This window comes from Hypomesus nipponensis, chromosome 10 (genome assembly GCF_054491055.1).
Source record: "Hypomesus nipponensis isolate SF chromosome 10, ASM5449105v1, whole genome shotgun sequence".
In the NCBI taxonomy this organism is placed as follows: Eukaryota; Metazoa; Chordata; class Actinopteri; order Osmeriformes; family Osmeridae; genus Hypomesus; species Hypomesus nipponensis.
In genome coordinates this window covers 10,611,964-10,628,779 of record NC_140370.1, presented here as the reverse complement: position 1 = coordinate 10,628,779, position 16,816 = coordinate 10,611,964, and the positions used below count along the sequence as shown (strand labels likewise).

At 45.4% G+C, this 16,816-nt stretch overlaps 1 protein-coding gene across 1 annotated transcript; it reads right to left on the bottom strand.

The window, feature by feature from the left end:
- Positions 1-1,799: 1,799 nt before the first annotated feature.
- On the bottom strand, positions 1,800-16,557 carry col6a1 (collagen, type VI, alpha 1). The gene is made up of 35 exons (XM_084706772.1): positions 16,299-16,557; positions 15,072-15,201; positions 14,642-14,842; positions 14,333-14,492; positions 13,893-14,006; positions 13,744-13,764; positions 13,549-13,569; positions 13,405-13,449; positions 13,254-13,307; positions 12,930-12,974; positions 12,787-12,813; positions 12,574-12,600; positions 12,353-12,397; positions 12,206-12,259; positions 11,546-11,608; positions 11,331-11,393; positions 11,042-11,095; positions 10,909-10,944; positions 10,753-10,815; positions 10,596-10,658; positions 8,965-9,027; positions 8,762-8,824; positions 8,509-8,559; positions 8,389-8,424; positions 8,168-8,230; positions 6,509-6,574; positions 5,255-5,290; positions 5,131-5,167; positions 4,817-4,825; positions 4,556-4,689; positions 4,325-4,434; positions 3,973-4,159; positions 3,501-3,672; positions 3,356-3,385; positions 1,800-3,270 (listed from the first exon to the last, which is right to left on the bottom strand). The coding sequence occupies exons 1-35, from the start codon at positions 16,387-16,389 to the stop codon at positions 2,648-2,650; spliced, it is 3,057 nt and encodes a 1,018-aa protein (XP_084562898.1). The 5' UTR covers positions 16,390-16,557; the 3' UTR covers positions 1,800-2,647.
- Between the last annotated feature and the right edge of the window lie 259 nt (positions 16,558-16,816).

Sequence of the window (16,816 nt, the reverse complement as noted above, 5' to 3'; positions counted from 1 at the left end):
TTCTAAATGAAAGAAACCCATGCTATCTCCTTCTCTTTCTCCCAACCTTTTTTTAAACTTTTTTCCCCTTTCTCTCTACCTATCTAACTTGGCTCTCTTTTGTTTAATTTTCCACTATTTTGTTTTACGTAGACTAAAAGTGTTTCAGTCTGGAGGGACTGAGAATAATCACATCCAGGTTTACAAACCCAACTTTCCAAAAGCAGGAAATGTAACAGGCTGCAAACATGCAAGACTCGAACACATATATGCATGCACCCTTCTAAATAAGCATTCAAACACACACACACAAGAACATACTTGTGTTCCTGTTTGTCTGAGAGGGAGTAAATATAACTCTCTGATCATCACCTTATTGTTGTGTTTAAGTGTGTGTCTGCGTGTGTTATGGGAATGATGAGGTTTAAAATCTTCTAACTGCAATATGGGTCAGACTTAGTGGCGCTGCATCTCTTAGAACAAACCATTTTCATCAGTGAAATCAACACTTAACCATCCTTCTAACAGTGTTGCTGTCCTTTCTCTCACAAGCCCCTCTCTCCCCCTCCCCCTCTATCCTCTGCCTTCTCTGTTACTCTTTCATGCTCCAGATGTGCTCTAAAACCAGGCAGCTGGGAGTTGTTACATCCTTGCACTCTGCCATCACATGCACGCCTGTCCATGCATGCATGCACGCACGCGCACATACACACACAATTACCTTCCTCCCATTGCCCATACAGTTCTTGCAAATTTAGGGAGAAAATCCCAAAGAAATCCCCACAGCTCCCTTCCTTTGAAATTTAACGGGAAGACAGTGTAGCATCTGGCAGTGGAGAGACCTGAGAATCACAGGGCTTCTCTTCTCTCCCTCTTTCTCCAGAACCCGTAGAAGGAGTATGTAGGAAATTGAGTCTCACTGAAGTGATAGAACAGCCAAATCAAATTTCTGTGGAGCAGACACACTCCCTCTCTCACACACACTGACCTTCTCACAAACACACACATGTGTACACTGGAATGTTACGATAAATGCTATGAGGTTCAGAGGAACCTATTTTTTGAGTGTAGCTACACTCAGGAAGAGACAGATATACACACAGATACTTTCTCTTTCTCCTTTACACATACACACCTAATCAGACATCCAGGTTGCAATAGGTCAGGGGCGGGGAACCTTTTTTCTGCAAATGGCGATTTGGATGTTTATAAAATCATTCGGGGGCCGTACAGAATTATCAACTTAAAAATGTGTCTGCTATATTTGGTCAAACATTTAATTAACTCTCCCTAATGTGATGGCTGGAACTGCTTCTCTGTGATGTTAGCTGGCACGGATGCAGCCTGCTTTGACTGGGGGTGCAGTGAACATTTCTAGAAAGGTATATCCCTTTCCGTAATCATGATACCCCCGCCCCCCCCCCCCCCCCACTAGAAATGTCGATATCATATTATGTCGATATCATATTATGTCGATATCGTATTATTTTTTATATTGCTACCATTTTTGAGACTGCTTATCGATCCGAGTGTTAATCAGGCGCGGAGCCAGACGTTGTAAACATTCGGGGCTTAGGCCAAACCAACAACGAGTCTGGGTTTGATTTGCTAGAAAGGATTTCCACACTCAATGCGAGCGCCCGCCATGGCGGGCCGGACCAAATGATGTCGCGGCCAGAATTTCCCCACCCCTGCTATTGGTGTTGAATTGATCTTATATAATCAGGATGTGTCTGAAAATATAACTACATATAACTAGAGTTCACTTGTCTATTTATATTGAGTGTGATGCAATAAAAAGTGAGAGAGTTAGCAGACTGTTGGGTTTAGCAACCTTTATTGTAGGAGCTTTTACAAATCTACTAATGGAAAGTGTATCCAGGTAAGGTTTCTTAACAACAATTGTAACAAAATAAGTAGACAGATACACTATCAGCACCACAGATGACACATTGACTCTGGTCCACAACATCAGCAATGTGGCTTAGCATTAACACTGTAACTTGACCAGGCTGAAGCAAACATATGGGAGAGTGCGTGTGTGTGTTGATTAGGGGGACTGTGGAGACCTTTTACCATATCAGGGCTGGAAGTGCAGACGTGACAGATGTGTTCCTGTCTGACTGAAGTTGTGTGTGTGTAAAAGGCAGACAGTTCTGGTAAACAGATGACATAGAACAGTTTTTGGACCATTGACCCTAGAAGAACTGTTTATAAGGATATCTCCATTGGCTATACATAAAATGGCACCTACGTGTACACACATACACACACACAGCCTTGATTGATTAGCACCAGGTCAACTGAAGACTGATGTTTTCACAAAAGCTCATCAGATAGAATTTCCTGTCCCCTGTGGGTTGACGTAAGAGCGACATCTAAAGGGTCCATGTCAGACCTTGAACACAATCCTTCACACCAGGGGCACCCTGGTCCTGGAGAGTCCCAGAGGAGATGGGCAGAATGGGGCTAATCACTGACATGCTGCATGGATGGATGGAGCTAAATCAGAGAGAAGCCAGGATCTTCTCTCCAGGACCAGAGCGGGCCTGCTCACACAGACTATACTGTCTTGACACACAATCGTTTTGTCGCTTTCTGACACATGAAACACATAAACACAGTGATTGTAAATGGGCAATAATGGATATTTGTAAGGGGACTGAAACTAAAGCGTGCGGCCCAGGCTGGACTTGGAGACCCTGTGGGACACGGTTTGGTCGAAGACTCCCTCCAGCAGGGCGGAGTAGTCCGCGAGGCGGAACAGGTGGTGCTGGGCGGAGGTGACGTCGTCGCTCCGCCCTCTACTGGCCATGAAACGCAGGTTGCTCTCGTTCACTTGGGTTCCCACGGAGATGACATACAGCTCGACCCCTGCGTCGGCCAACTGGCGCACGCGCTTCTCCAGCATCGCTATGGTAACGCCCTGCGACCTCCCATCAGAAAACAGCACCAACTTCCTTTTCTTGTTTGCCCCCGGACCTCTGATCTGGAAGCGTTCTAAGGCAAAGCTCATCGCCCCGGTAACATCCGTCCCGTCGTTCTGGAAGGCGGCCGCTTCGATCTGATCGTTCAGCACGGTGAGGTTAGAGGTTAGCTCCGCCTCTATGCGAGATGTCCGGCTATACTGGGCGACACCAACCCTGACATTAGCGCGCCCTGTCTTCTCTGCAGTGAGGAAACGCTTGGCTAAACGGCGGACAAACGTCTTGCTTGTCTCAAAGTTACGCTGGCCCACGCTGGTAGAGCTGTCCATCATCACCACAATGTCAGTGTCCTCGTCAAAGGAAACTACAACACACACACAAAACAAGATTTCAGGTCAATGATGAAAGGACAACATCTCAAACCAAGATTCTTTCAAAGCTGGACTTACTCTTGCATTGGTATTTAGGACACTTCTTGTCTGTCGATGGATAGAGAAAAGCAAATGTTAATACAATATTACACTCAAGATTGTATTCATTTCAAGGCAGAAACATTATCCGGCCACTGATATAGTATATTTGTGTGCTGTGTACCTTCACAGATGCGTGCTGTGAGGTTTTGTAGGAAAGTGTCGTCGAGAAGTACAGCAAAGTTATCCAGTACAAAGGAGAAGCCTGGTGTAGGATCGCTTGTGCACACCACCTCCCCGAGCTGTTCCTGGTTGGGCTGGCGACCAAAGTTGTCCTTCACTCCCAGTCCACCCACCTAGAGCACCACCGTGACAGAGGAGATCTGGTTACCTAGCTGCTATGACGAAGAATGGTAGTTGGAAAATCATGTGAAATCACTGAGGTCAGATCCGTTCAGGCACCGGAACCGTGTTGAGGGGTATCCATTTGGCACCGGTATCGTAAAAACCCAATCGATACCCAAAATCCGTATCAGAATTGTGTTTAATCGCCAAGTAAGTGGTCACAAACAAAGCATTTACTTTAGTGGGCAGGTGCATACAGTGAACATTTAGACATAATGAACAGTGTGAGTGTGTGTGTGAGTGTGGCTCACCTTGATGCCTTTACCACACAGAGTGTTGAGGGGGACTCTGTCCCTCTTGGTGTCAGAGCGGCCGTCAGTAAGCACCAGCACCACACGGTTCTCATTCTTTAGCTTTTTGACCAGTTTGTCCAGAGAAAACTTGAGAGCCTCACCAGTATAGGTGGCTTCTGCTAGCCAACGCAGGTTCCTCACAGCCCTACACACAAAAACACACACACACACAGGAAAGGAAAGACATGTTTAGGTATGACTAATAATAATGATAATAATAAATTATATTTATAATGCACTCAATATTTGGACAATCTCTGAGTGCTGTGTAGTTGTGTCAGTGAGTGTGTGTCAGAGTGTGTGTGCTTACTGTTTGAGCTCAATAAGGTTGCTTATGTTGGGGTCTCCCAGCTGGACGGCCTCCTGAGAATTGGAGCCACTGTACTGAACAACGCCCACTCTTGAGTCGTTGAAGCCAAACTGGACAGAACGTGACAAAATGGCTCATTTCTTTGGCGTGAACTCTCCTTTACCACACCAGCTTTCAATTTCACACGTTCCTAACCGTTTGAAATCCTGATCAACATGCACTACTACTCACACGGACTTGCTGGTCTTTCATGAGTCTGTCTATGACGGTGATGATGAAGTCTTTGGCCAGGGCAAAGTTAGCGGAGCCAATACTCTCAGAGCTGTCCACGATAAATGCCAGGTCTAGAGGACCACACTTACACTCTACACACATACACACACACATACAAATCCAAGACAGTTTTGGTTGACAGTTCCTTAAATGGTGGATTTGCAATGGAGATTATCACATACTTTAGTGTGGGTGTAAGGCAGAGAACCATAGACTCACCACAACATGCTGTGGAAAGAAAGAAAAGTAAAAAAACAAAACATCAATGTTCATGTTTTGGCTACCCACAATGTTTTTTTCTCGTTGGTTATGATCATTGACCTATGCGCTTTTGTAAAGCTCTCTCTTGGAAGTCGCTTTGGATAAAAGCATCTGCTGAATGAATACATGTCAATGTCAATGTTTGAGGAGCAACAGTGGTGTGGGTTTGTGTTCTATGGCATGGGACAATAAGATGTTAGGCTCCATGGTGCATGTTTACGGTTGTAGATTGGTAAGTGTGCCTGTGGAAGTGCGTGATGGGGGACACTTACAGCACATTTTCATGATGATGTCCATAATCTTACACTCCTAGAGGGAGGGGCAGAATATTATGACATGGTATACAGACAATACACAGACACGTACTGTCAAATAATGAAGGGATATTGAACTCACATCGACTCCAGGTGGTCCTGGAGGGCCAGGGGGCCCCTGGGGGAGGGAGAGAGACAGAAGGGGGGGGGGGGGGTGATGTCACTACCTCTCAGAGAAATAACGAAAGGTTTATTCCGATTCAGCGCTTATCTGTTCGAAGGGAAGAAAGAAAATAGCTAGTCTGGCCAACTTTTTCTCTGGGATAATAAAAGAGGATTCAGAGGAACTGAGAGTCATATCTTCAGTAAGACTGAGGCAGCTTTTAGACAACAGCAGTGTCTCCAGTCACAAATCCGCCCACTGTGCTCCCTGCAACAACAAGTCTTCTAGCGGTCATAAACCTCTCTCTGTCACTCTCCTGTCTGTCAGGCAGCTAAAGACCCATCTGTTTTTCATTATAGGAAGACACAAAAATTAAGTTTTTACAGGCATATTTTCTTGACAATGACACAACGTGCACACACATGCAATCACACAGACATACACACATGCACACGTACACACTCACATACCTAGAGTCACACAGACACACAGACACATACACACAACATAGTTAATTGCAGCCTGGGTTGAGGATTCGCCCTACACCAACATAACTCACAGAAATATGCAGCGGTGTCTAAAGCCAAAGCTGAAAGAGCTGGAAGGAAAGAGGGAGAGGAAGAGGAGGAGGGGTTAGAAGTTAGGGGAGAGAAACAGGAAGAGAGATGGAATGAGATATCAACTTCGTATATAGAAGATTAATCTGGGTGTGGTGTCTAGGCTCAAATTGAGGAAGTCATTGTTTTTCCGGTAGCAAGTCCATTAATGTTTGAATGGATGAGGATTTCATTGCCCCCCCCCCACAAAAAAGTAATGGATGCAAAATGACCGGATTATTTCCCTTGTTGTTAACGTCAACAGGGAATGGGGGTGTGGGGAGGGTGGGACTGGGGGTGTGGGGAGGGTGGGACTGGGGGTGTGGGGAGGGTGGGACTAGGGGTGTGGGGAGGGTGGGACTAGGGGTGTGGGGAGGGTGGGACTAGGGGTGTGGGGAGGGTGGGACTAGGGGTGTGGGGAGGGTGGGACTAGGGGTGTGGGGAGGGTGGGACTGGGGGTGTGGGAAGGGTGGGACTGGGGGTGTGGGAAGGGTGGGACTGGGGGTGTGGGGAGGGTGGGACTGGGGGTGTGGGGGAGGCTTGGACAGGGGGTGTGGGGAGTGGTCTTAGCTCTTTCACTGTGTAGACAAGCATGAACATGCATCCCCATAAACACACACACACACAGATAGCTTACCGGGTTGCCCTCGGGTCCTCTATGACCTTTGGCCCCTTTAGGTCCTGGAATTCCTGGACGAGTGTTCTGAGAAAGGGTGTAGGAACAAAGAAAGTGAAAGCGAGAGGGGGAGAGAAAGGGCCACATTCATTTTAATATAGGTTCATGACAAATGCAAACTGCTCCTTTGCTTCCCCTGTAGAGCTGCCACCCTGCACCACCAGGTCTGGGCAGGATTCTCCAGCTGCAGCCCTCCGAAGGCCCAGTTCCAGGAGCCAGGACCCATGCAGCTGCCATGTGAACCCAGAGCTGATCCAGCGTTAACAGGTCAAGAGCACGGCTGGACATACTTCCACAGGCTGTTTTGGGAACCTAACACTTATCCCAAATCATTCATTTACACATTTGAGAACTTTTGGAATTCCATTCCCAGAGCGTCCTGCTGGGAACTGCTTCCACGCTCAGTTTGACAAATGACCAGTTAAGAAGATGAAAGCGCTGGTTTCATCCCATAGGCCTTTAGCTCAGCTTACTGACCACCAGAAATGTCACTCCATGTTGGACTGGAACACATACAGCCTGCTGACAGGCTAACCACAAATCACTGGTCCTGTTTGATGTCACAGTTAAAGGTAATTTAGAGCCAGCTGGATTAAGGTAATGGTTGCCATACCCTGGGTATATGTCACGTCATGTGTGTGTAGATTGAATGTGTTCTGCAAGTTAGCGGAGGTAAACTAGCCACCTGGTTTGTGAGACACACAGACACATATCTGCGCACACACCAAAACACCCATGTAGAGTTAGCTCACAGACACTCACATATGGAAGCTATCGCCACACATTCCTAACTTGAAAGAGACATATAAAACATGACCCATATGATCATCAGAGAAAACATACCCACAGTCACACACACACGGACACACACACTGCAGGAAAATGAATGACGTCACAGTTTAGGACATCGCTACAGAGATGGTCTTCTTTTGTAAGGATGGCGAAATAAAGAGAATAAAAGAAGAAATAAAAGAAGAAAAGGACATTAAGCTTTCACTGAACAAAGCTGGGAAACATTAATTTCAGCGGGGGAATAAAAAAAAACACCAAATTCCAGTCACACATTAAAGCTATTGTCTGGAAATAATGTTTTGTAGTCCAAATGGTGCTGACAAACATACACATCCCCAAGCTACTCTTGGGGTTCAAACTCAAGCTTTCTCGTAAGTGGGGCAGAAAGATTGATACATTTCAAACTGCAAAGAGTGAAAACCCCCTCCATATTCCTCCTCCTTCATTTCCGGGTATCCATGACAACAGCATATACACAGCTGCATCAGCTAAAAGCTCCCCAAACAGACATACACACACGTGCACACAATATACACATTCAAGATGTTGATGCTGTTTTTGATAAAGCACTTCCAGCTGCAAAATGGAAAGAGAGGGAGGGGAAATGAGAGAGAAAAGGGGGAGGGGTTATACAATACAAATTACTTAAAAATGGGAGGGGGAGGGGTCACAGCGAAAAAAGAAAAAAAAAAAGTCTGAGAGAACTATTAAAAAAGAGGGTGAGTCACATCCTGTCTGTCTCTGCCAGGACCAGATTAAGGAGTTAAGGAGAGATAAACTTGAAGGGAGATGCATGACTGTAAAAGAGGACAAGGGAGAGACACTCACATCCAGGCCTGACTCTCCGGCCTCTCCATCATCTCCTTTGGGTCCAGGGGTACCCTTGCTGCCCTGCAGTGGACCAGAGAGAAGAGGCCAAAAAGCAAACAATTTGAGTTATTACAAGTGTTTGATAGACGTCTGAGTTCACGTCTGTAGTTAAGTACTCGATAAAGTTAAGAACAGTTAAGAGGCTCTTTGGAGCTGGGTGTTTGAGGACCTCATCTTACCGGCTCTCCAGGATCTCCACGTGGGCCAGGGTAACCCTGTTGAAGAGACACACACACATCAGAGGTTGCAAGATACCAAGCAAAAAGTTTCATACAAAACATACCCCTCTAAATATCTACCTGGAAACCATGGCAACCTTCAGTTCCATTTCCTGGGGAGCCATCTTCTCCCTGTAACATAAGATACAGACCACACAGTGGAAGTTACACTACCGCACGCACACACACGCACACACACGCACACACACACACACACACACACACACACACACACACACACACACACATGACCCACTCAGTGCAGGGCCAACACTCATCTATGTATCCTCGTTTTTGTCTGATTCCACTCTTCCTGTTCCTCTCATTCCCTCACCCTTTCCCCCATCAGGCCTCTGTCTCCAGGAGCTCCTTTGATTCCTCTGGGTCCTTTCGGTCCCTGAGGGACAGATAGACAGAAACATGGACTTGACAATAAAGAGAAATGAGAAAGACGTCTGTGTTTGTGCATTTTGGGTGTGATGTATGTGCACGCCTGTGGGTGTGTGTTGGTGTGTGTGTGTGTGTGTGTGGACTCACCTCTGGTCCAGTTTGTCCCTCATCTCCTCGATACCCTGGAGACCCTGGCCGTCCAGGCTCCCCCTGTAACACAGTTAGAACATCAGTTAGAACATCAGTAAAGCAGCCCTACAGGTGACACCAGATGCACAGCAGGGGCTAGGCTATGTTCACTATGCTAGGCTAAGACCTTATATCCTCATTTAAATAGGCTGGATATCAGGCAATTTCCTGTAGAGTGTTTTTGCTGCTCCACCTACTTGGCAGAGGTCATAGAAAGTTTCAAGTTCAGTAACCTGACCCGATGTTTTATTTTACGCAGTTCATAGGGTCAATTCATTTTATAGTTCAACAAACGATACTATATCAATGATGGTGTCACAATGCTCCTGTCATGGTGTGTGCGTGTCTGTATTTTTAATTGTATTATATGTTTGTGTGTCTGCTGTCATTTATTCCCATGTTCGGTCAGCTGATTTGGTTCGGATGAAGGAGGGAGGCAGGCTGAAAGCACAAAAGAACCTTTCATAGTTCTGCCGTTATGGAGGTTGCCACAACTAAAGTGTTATTCTTATTACACTGGCATGGATATTATTAACCAAGCCAAGCTGTGGTTCTGAGACAAAACCCAGAGAAGAACTGAGTCAGAGGGGAAAGAGTGAGTTTGAATGTTCCCATGAAGGGAGAGAATGGGAGAGAGAGAGGCGAAAAGGGAGAGGGAAAGAGAGACACAGAGAGAGACGTAGGGAGAGAGAGTAGGAGAGCAAAGTAGCAACCTTGATTCCTGGCCAGATTTCCATTTACTAAGGCTACTGGCTTTCTAACTTCCATATACACATGGACGCGCCCACACGCCCACACAGGCATGTATGGGCCAACACACACACACACAACCGTGCACATACCCCTCCATACAAAGACTTACACACACAAATGCACTAATACATCCATAGCCACTCCCATACATGCACACAGCCTCTCCAACAGGAAAAATGGATGCTGCCAAATAAGAAAAGATGACGCTGAATATGAATGGTCATCTACCGTCTACAGTAAGAGGATTCAAACACACCCACACTGGGCATCACAGCCCAACTATGCTGAGGATCACTGATGGCCCACATGAAGGGGTTTACCCTGGAAATTGTGGTTAATGCAACCAATAACTGGGGATTTCATTTTACTGGATGGTTTTCAAATACAGCGGTGGGCTGAGCAGGGAGAACTGAGAGGATATGCATTTAAAACAAGGCCTAGAAGACCATGTGTGTATCTTAGGTCAATTGTTTGCTTCACTCTCCTTCCGACCTCGTTCCCACAGATCGTTGATAGAACTCGTCATTCAACTACTCCATTGGTGGGAGTGGCCAATTCAATTCCAAAAGTTGCGGTAATTGGTCGGAGTGGACTCGCGAGTTTGTGTTTGAGTACTGTGGCACAGCAGGGAGGGGTGAGGGGAGTGGTGATTGAGGGAAGATGTGTGGCAGCCCGTTGGCTCCACCCTTGAGCCAGGTAGGGACTTCCTGTAGCTACGAGACACTCTCGCCTGCCAGATATCTTCCCTCAATCACCACTCCCTTCACCTCTCCCTGCCGTCTGCCACAGTATTTTTGTGTGAAAGTGAGATGATGGTGAAGGTTGGATGGACTTACTGGATCTCCATTGGGACCGGATGAACCCTCCCTTCCTGGCTCTCCTCTTGGGCCTGGATCTCCCTAATAGGACAGAATAGGAAATAAATACAATTAACAGACCCTGTATGCCCATCTAAGGTCTAGCAACTTTGTCAGCATCCTCCTCATCACTCACTCCATCTCCTTTAGGGCCCCTGTTCCCACGGGAACCTTGCTCGCCCTTCTCTCCTGGCGTACCCTAAGGAAGAGTCGAGGAATGTTAACAAACACCTTAAAAGGTATCCAAACACACACACATACACAGCTGAGCCAAAACAAGGTGCATAAGTACTCTGTCTCCTCGTGGTCCATCTGGTCCTGGAGCGCCCTGAAACACACACAGGAAGTGATGTCATATATGTCCTCTATAACATAACAAATCTCCCATTGACCTGAGGCCACTGGGGTCCTCCACTTTCACTTACATCATCGCCCCGCTCTCCTTTGTCCCCGTTGGGTCCTCGTGGACCCTGGTCACCCTGTCAGAACACAGCATATCATCCTTGAGGGTTTAGGTTGGTTGAGGGGCAGTTCTATGGGCGTATGTGAAGCCCTCTTTGACATGCTTGCGTGTAAAAAGGGCTATACAAATACATTTGATTGGATTTGATGTGACACAACGTCTTTGACATGGGGAACCTTTCATCATGTGTAGCCATTCGGACACTCTTCATCTCCCCCAACATGCTTCTGCAGCTGTCCTGTGACACCTACCTTAGGCCCTGGGGGGCCGTCGTTCCCCTGTCTCCCAAGCTCTCCGTCCTTCCCAACATCACCCTGGAGAGCAACCCCACACGTCACACACCACTTCTTTTGATCTTGTACATCAGCGGTCCATAATGACGATGCAGCATTATTTGTTTGTGTATACAGTTATGTGCCCACAAAACAATATTAATGAGGAAGAGTGCGTGAGGGTTCAATCGTACTTTTGCTCCTTTGCCTCCGTAAGAACCGGGATCTCCCTTTGGACCAGAATCTCCCTGAGTTCCCTGAAACCATAACACACAAAGAGTTCTCACCAGAAATTACATAAACACCAGTACACCCCAACCTATAAGAGTCATACCACATGTATAGGTACGTATGTACGTGTGTGTGCGCGTGTGTGGATGTTTATTTGTGTGAATGCACATGTTTACAGTATGAATGTGTATGCCCCTTTAAACAATCTGACTGTAAAGAATGTAAACACAGTGATGAAAGGGTCCTGCTCCCCCCCCCCCCCCCCACTGGCCCTGTCAGAGCAGAGATTAAACATGGGATGGGAAGCCCCAGGACTAAGACAGAGGACTTCTCTCTGACACAGCATAGCACATCCGCTTAGTTTGTCCAAGGCAGCTGTGAACCACCACTACACGATGCTATAGAACGTTTTGATTAGCTAGATTACAGCCGACAAACAAAACATGACAGCATGTCTGGATGCAGTTTGTTCTGGATCAGTTCCAAGTGGTCCAGATTGGAAACCTCTCTGTTAAGACTGAGGCTCTCAAGAGTCAGGGTTGGAGCAGAACGCAGTTTAAGTCCAGATCAGAGTTTTAGGTCAAGATCAGGGTTTTAGGTCCAGAATCCAGTTTGCTACTCACATCTGGCCCAGGAGATCCTTTACAGCCAGGAAGACCGGAGAACCCTGCATCACCCTACAAAAGAGGAACACATGGATTTAAGATTTAACATATAAACACACACTTTATACTGTTTGAATGTTGACTGAGATACTTCATGAATCTCACCTTCCGTCCGTCCACTCCATCTGTCCCTCTGTGGCCTTTATCGCCCTGAGAAACAAAGAGAAACAGGGAGGTTGTGATGGAGAGAGAACAGAGAAAGAGGAATGGAGAATGTGAGAGAGAGGCAGAGTGGGAGAGGGATGAGGGAACATACATTAGCTTTCAGAGCATCCACAAATAAGAGAGAAGACTTCAAGTCACCTACAAATCAAAGACAAGCTTACCTTGTAGCCTTTATGACCTCTTTCACCCTGCAGTAAACAGAGAAGAGATCGATTAGTCCTGATACAATTGCCGTGGTACCTCATTAACATATCACCTCAAGGATTATTCATCAGGAAATATATCATACATGCAAATACATCTAATCAATTAAATCTTTATATTATTTATTAGTCGTTCTCAAAGATCGTCATCTTTGTTTGTGCAGATATTACCTTGCCTCCACGTTCACCGCGGTCACCCTAGAAAACACAAAAGACCATTATCACTGCTGTTTTTAAACAAATCATCTTCTGTGTTCACTTCCATCATCACAACTTTAAAGATCCTCTCCTTCACATCCCTGTGGGTGTCATACCTTCATGCCACGGTATCCCACAGGGCCAGGGTCTCCAGGATTTCCCTGAATAACACAGTAGAAAAGTACATTAGAATAACAAAGTAGAATAGTACAGTAGAATAGTACAGTAAAATAGTACAGTAAAATAGTACAGTAGAATATAACAGTAGAATAACACAGTAGAATAGTACAGTAAAATAGTACATATAATCACATGTAGGGGTATTTGTGTATGTTTGTATTTGTGAGAAAAAGGAGGGGCATGTATTTCGCAAAGAGCAATGACGTGGAAATGCAACCAAGGTCAAAGTTGGGGATATGTGCGTGGTTGTATGTACGTACTGCTGCACCGATGTCCCCCTTCTCTCCTGGCATCCCCTGTCTTCCTATCTCTCCCTGTGGAGATGAAACGTTAGTCAATTAAAATGTGATATTTTATGCGAAACACAATGCACAACGAGCCAGAATGATTCTGTACAGTGTGTTATCTCACCTTAGAACCAACCTCTCCGTCCGGTCCTTTGGGACCTCCTTGGGCCTACAGAACAGACACAACCAGTCATATCATCACTCATAAACAAGCAATAACCAGAAAGTGACAGAATGGGTTTCACAGAAGCATATAAGGCATACTTACATTGCAATCGAACGAGCAACACTGAAAAAATAAGATAAATATTTAAAAGTTTGCAGTGGCAACTGATGTAATACATAAAAGTTATATTATATTTTGTCATATACAATTTTTTGTATGTTGTATATATAGAGTACACAAACAATTGACAGAAATAACATACACATAGTAATATACAAACACAATGCCAAGACTCACCACATCCTTCGTCTCATTTGTCTGTAAAGAAAGAGAGAGAAGATGTTATAATATATCACTACTGTGTGTTTTTTTAAGCTGAGGAAAATAAAATAGAGAGCAGAAGAGGGTAGAGGAGACAAGAGAAGAGGACAAGAGAGGGTACATACGATCATATCTATGATGGTGCGGATAGTCCTCATCTTGGTGGTCCTGCTGTCATCGGCAGCAGTGAAATTCTGTCTGTAGTGCTGGTCTGTAGCGATCACAGACAACCGGGTGTCCTGCAGAGAGTTATAGCATAGAGTCATTAGGCTGTTGGTTCGACTGGTGTAGTGCTCCTAGTGACCATCAGGTAATCACCTGATCACAGTCATGTCTGAATTGCGTAGAAGACACTATAATTATACAAATATCAAAAAGATATAGACTACAAAAAATATGTGTACAAACAAGCACACTGAAATGTATGATGTGAAGTAGAGATGCATATCTACAGCTAACACAAGCTCCAACTGGACTGAGATTTTGCATATTGCTATCCAATCCACTCAGACTGCATATAGGCGGGTAAGGACTGGAGGGGCTAGGTGTGTGTATCCTAGCCTACCTCCTGGTCAGGGGAGATGGCAACAGCGAACACTTTAACGCCATGTTGTCTGGCCTCATTGGCCGCCTCCTGCACTCCTCCACAAGGCTCCTTGTAGCCCGTGATGGGATGACCATCAGTCACAACCACAATGTACTTATTCTCATGGTAGTGAGAGCCCCTGCACAGAAGACATTCGCCAGCACACACACACACACACACCACACGCATACACGGAGACAGAAATTAGCGTCAGTAGTTCATTGCAATTACAACTGTTCTTTTCTAGTATATTTATGTGTGTGTGTGTGCTTGTATCTTGTTTGTCACCCTATTAGCAATTCTGCCAAGCCTCTCTTGATGGCACAGTCGGTGTGTGTCCCCTTGCCGATGTATTTGATGGTGTCAACATCGTCTTTCAGTGCCTGCCGCTCGGTGCTGATGTCACTAAGATGACGCACCAGGATGATGTCGTCACTGTAGTGAAGCGCTCCAGAGTTCCAGGTCAGGTAGCGGTCACATGGATGGCGCCTAGCATAAACAAAAGACAAAGCCAACACAACCCACAACAAAAAGACTTTCAGCTAACAACACAATATAGCATACAAAGAAGAAATACAATATTGAAATGAGTTTAATCCTATGAATTTGATTTGGTACTTCAGAACCTATGGGTAGGTAGAAGGGGTCATGTAAGGTTCCCACTACATGTACCATGTAGCCATGGTAACTAGATGCAGGTGTATGGGTTGTGTCTTACATGTCCTGCAGCTCATCTATGAAGCGCTTGGTGAAATCTTTAATCTGATCAATGTAGAAATTGGGAGGTTTGACTCTGAGGGCGACACTCTCAGATGTGTCCAACACGAAAAAGAGGTCAACAGGACATTCTGCCAACACACACACAGAATATGATGTCAGTTCAATCAAGTATAGACAAAACAATTAACATGATGCCATTAGCCTGGCTTCTATGGTATTTTTGCTTCCATCACTATTGCTGCTAGTGTTGGAATTCCAAGACCCCCCATAAGAGATGTAGGACCCCCCAAAAAAGTGAACTTGGGGAATCCCATGGTATTTGTGCTACCCAGTCCCCACCCACCACCCACCTTGGGGACACCCCCAGACCTCAGACACAATTCAAACACTGATTGCTATTACACAGACAGCATGGGCTAGAGGATAATAGAGTTTGCCTGGCTAGCCAGCTTGTTACCCAATGACTGATGGATTTGTACCCACACATCAAGACTGAAGATAGGAACATAGATTAAAGCAAAGGCATCAACAGAATTGATGTTAACCGTCCATTAGCACACTTTTGTACTACTGTTTGTTGTAGGCAATCGGAGCAATGGGCCACTAGGGGCAGGCGGTATGGGGTGAGTCATCCACAGGACAGGGCCATAGTCTAGGCCTACCCCCATTCACATTGTATCCATATAAATGGTGTGAGTCTCCATCCTTTAATACTGAACATCTACAGTATCTGCAATTTGAAGAAGACTGAGGCCTGGGATACAATTCACAAGGCCTGTGTGGTTCACTGCTCCTTCAAACAGTTTCAAAACTGTAGGATCATCTGCAAGATGGTTGACATGTAAACTAAACTGAGCAGATATCAGTGACTATATTTAACCATCATGCTGCTTACCGACACACCCTCTTCGTTTATCTACACTTAAATGTCAACAATGACATACGGACAGGAGTAGGCTACAAATGCTGTGCGTCAAGGCAACTAAACAAAACAGTAAACCTATCCACACTGTGACACCATCATCTGGCTCAAATCAAATTCTGCAAAGGAACTATTACGTGCTCTATAGTCCCGTAAGTATAGTACTATAGTATAGTTAATATAGCCTTCCGTCCTTACAACGATTACTCCATCAATCTAAAGTTCGGTTTGGACTTCAACAAAAAAGGCTCGGGTTTTAGCAACAGTTTTATTTAAAATTGATTAAGTTACTCATATACTCACCAGCAAATTTAGGTCTTTTGACTTGAGCTCGCGCCCCAGAGAATAGCGCTCCGACGCATAACAGCGCAAGAAGAACTCCGAGAGTCTCCATAGTGGAACTCTCAGAAAACTTACTTTAAACCCGACCCCAGAATACACCAACCCTAACCCAAGACCTCCAAATCGATATGCCGAAGTTTGGGTAGACTTTTTCAGATCTCCGCTGCCCTCAGTCCATCACACAAAACCAGGCGCGCGCAAAGGAGGACCAGAGAGTCTTTTAGAGGAGGAGTTCACGCGCTTTCCTAGGAAGTCCTAGGGCACAGAACGCGCAGATATTTAGATAAGTATTTATGCAGAACCATAGGCTCCAGCCAGTAACAAATGTTCTGACACTTTCTGTTTAGCGTAGACAGAAAAAAGTTAAATTAAGCATATCATATTCAAAATGGTCCCTTTTGTGTTCTTTTCAAGTAAATACCTTGAGATTCATTCAAATCGTTCACTGTAAGGTAAATGAACCACTAACAATTTCATAA

Bases quoted from the DNA above. Each gene is read 5' to 3' on its own strand.
- col6a1 (XM_084706772.1), bottom strand. From the start codon at position 16,389: ATGGAGACTCTCGGAGTTCTTCTTGCGCTGTTATGCGTCGGAGCGCTA. The intron at 13,450-13,548 runs GTAAGTATGCCT...TCTGTTCTGTAG, and splicing joins GTTGCTCGTTCGATTGCAAT to GCCCAAGGAGGTCCCAAAGG. The intron at 6,575-8,167 runs GTGAGTGTCTCT...ACCCTTTCTCAG, and splicing joins CCGGAGAGTCAGGCCTGGAT to AACACTCGTCCAGGAATTCC.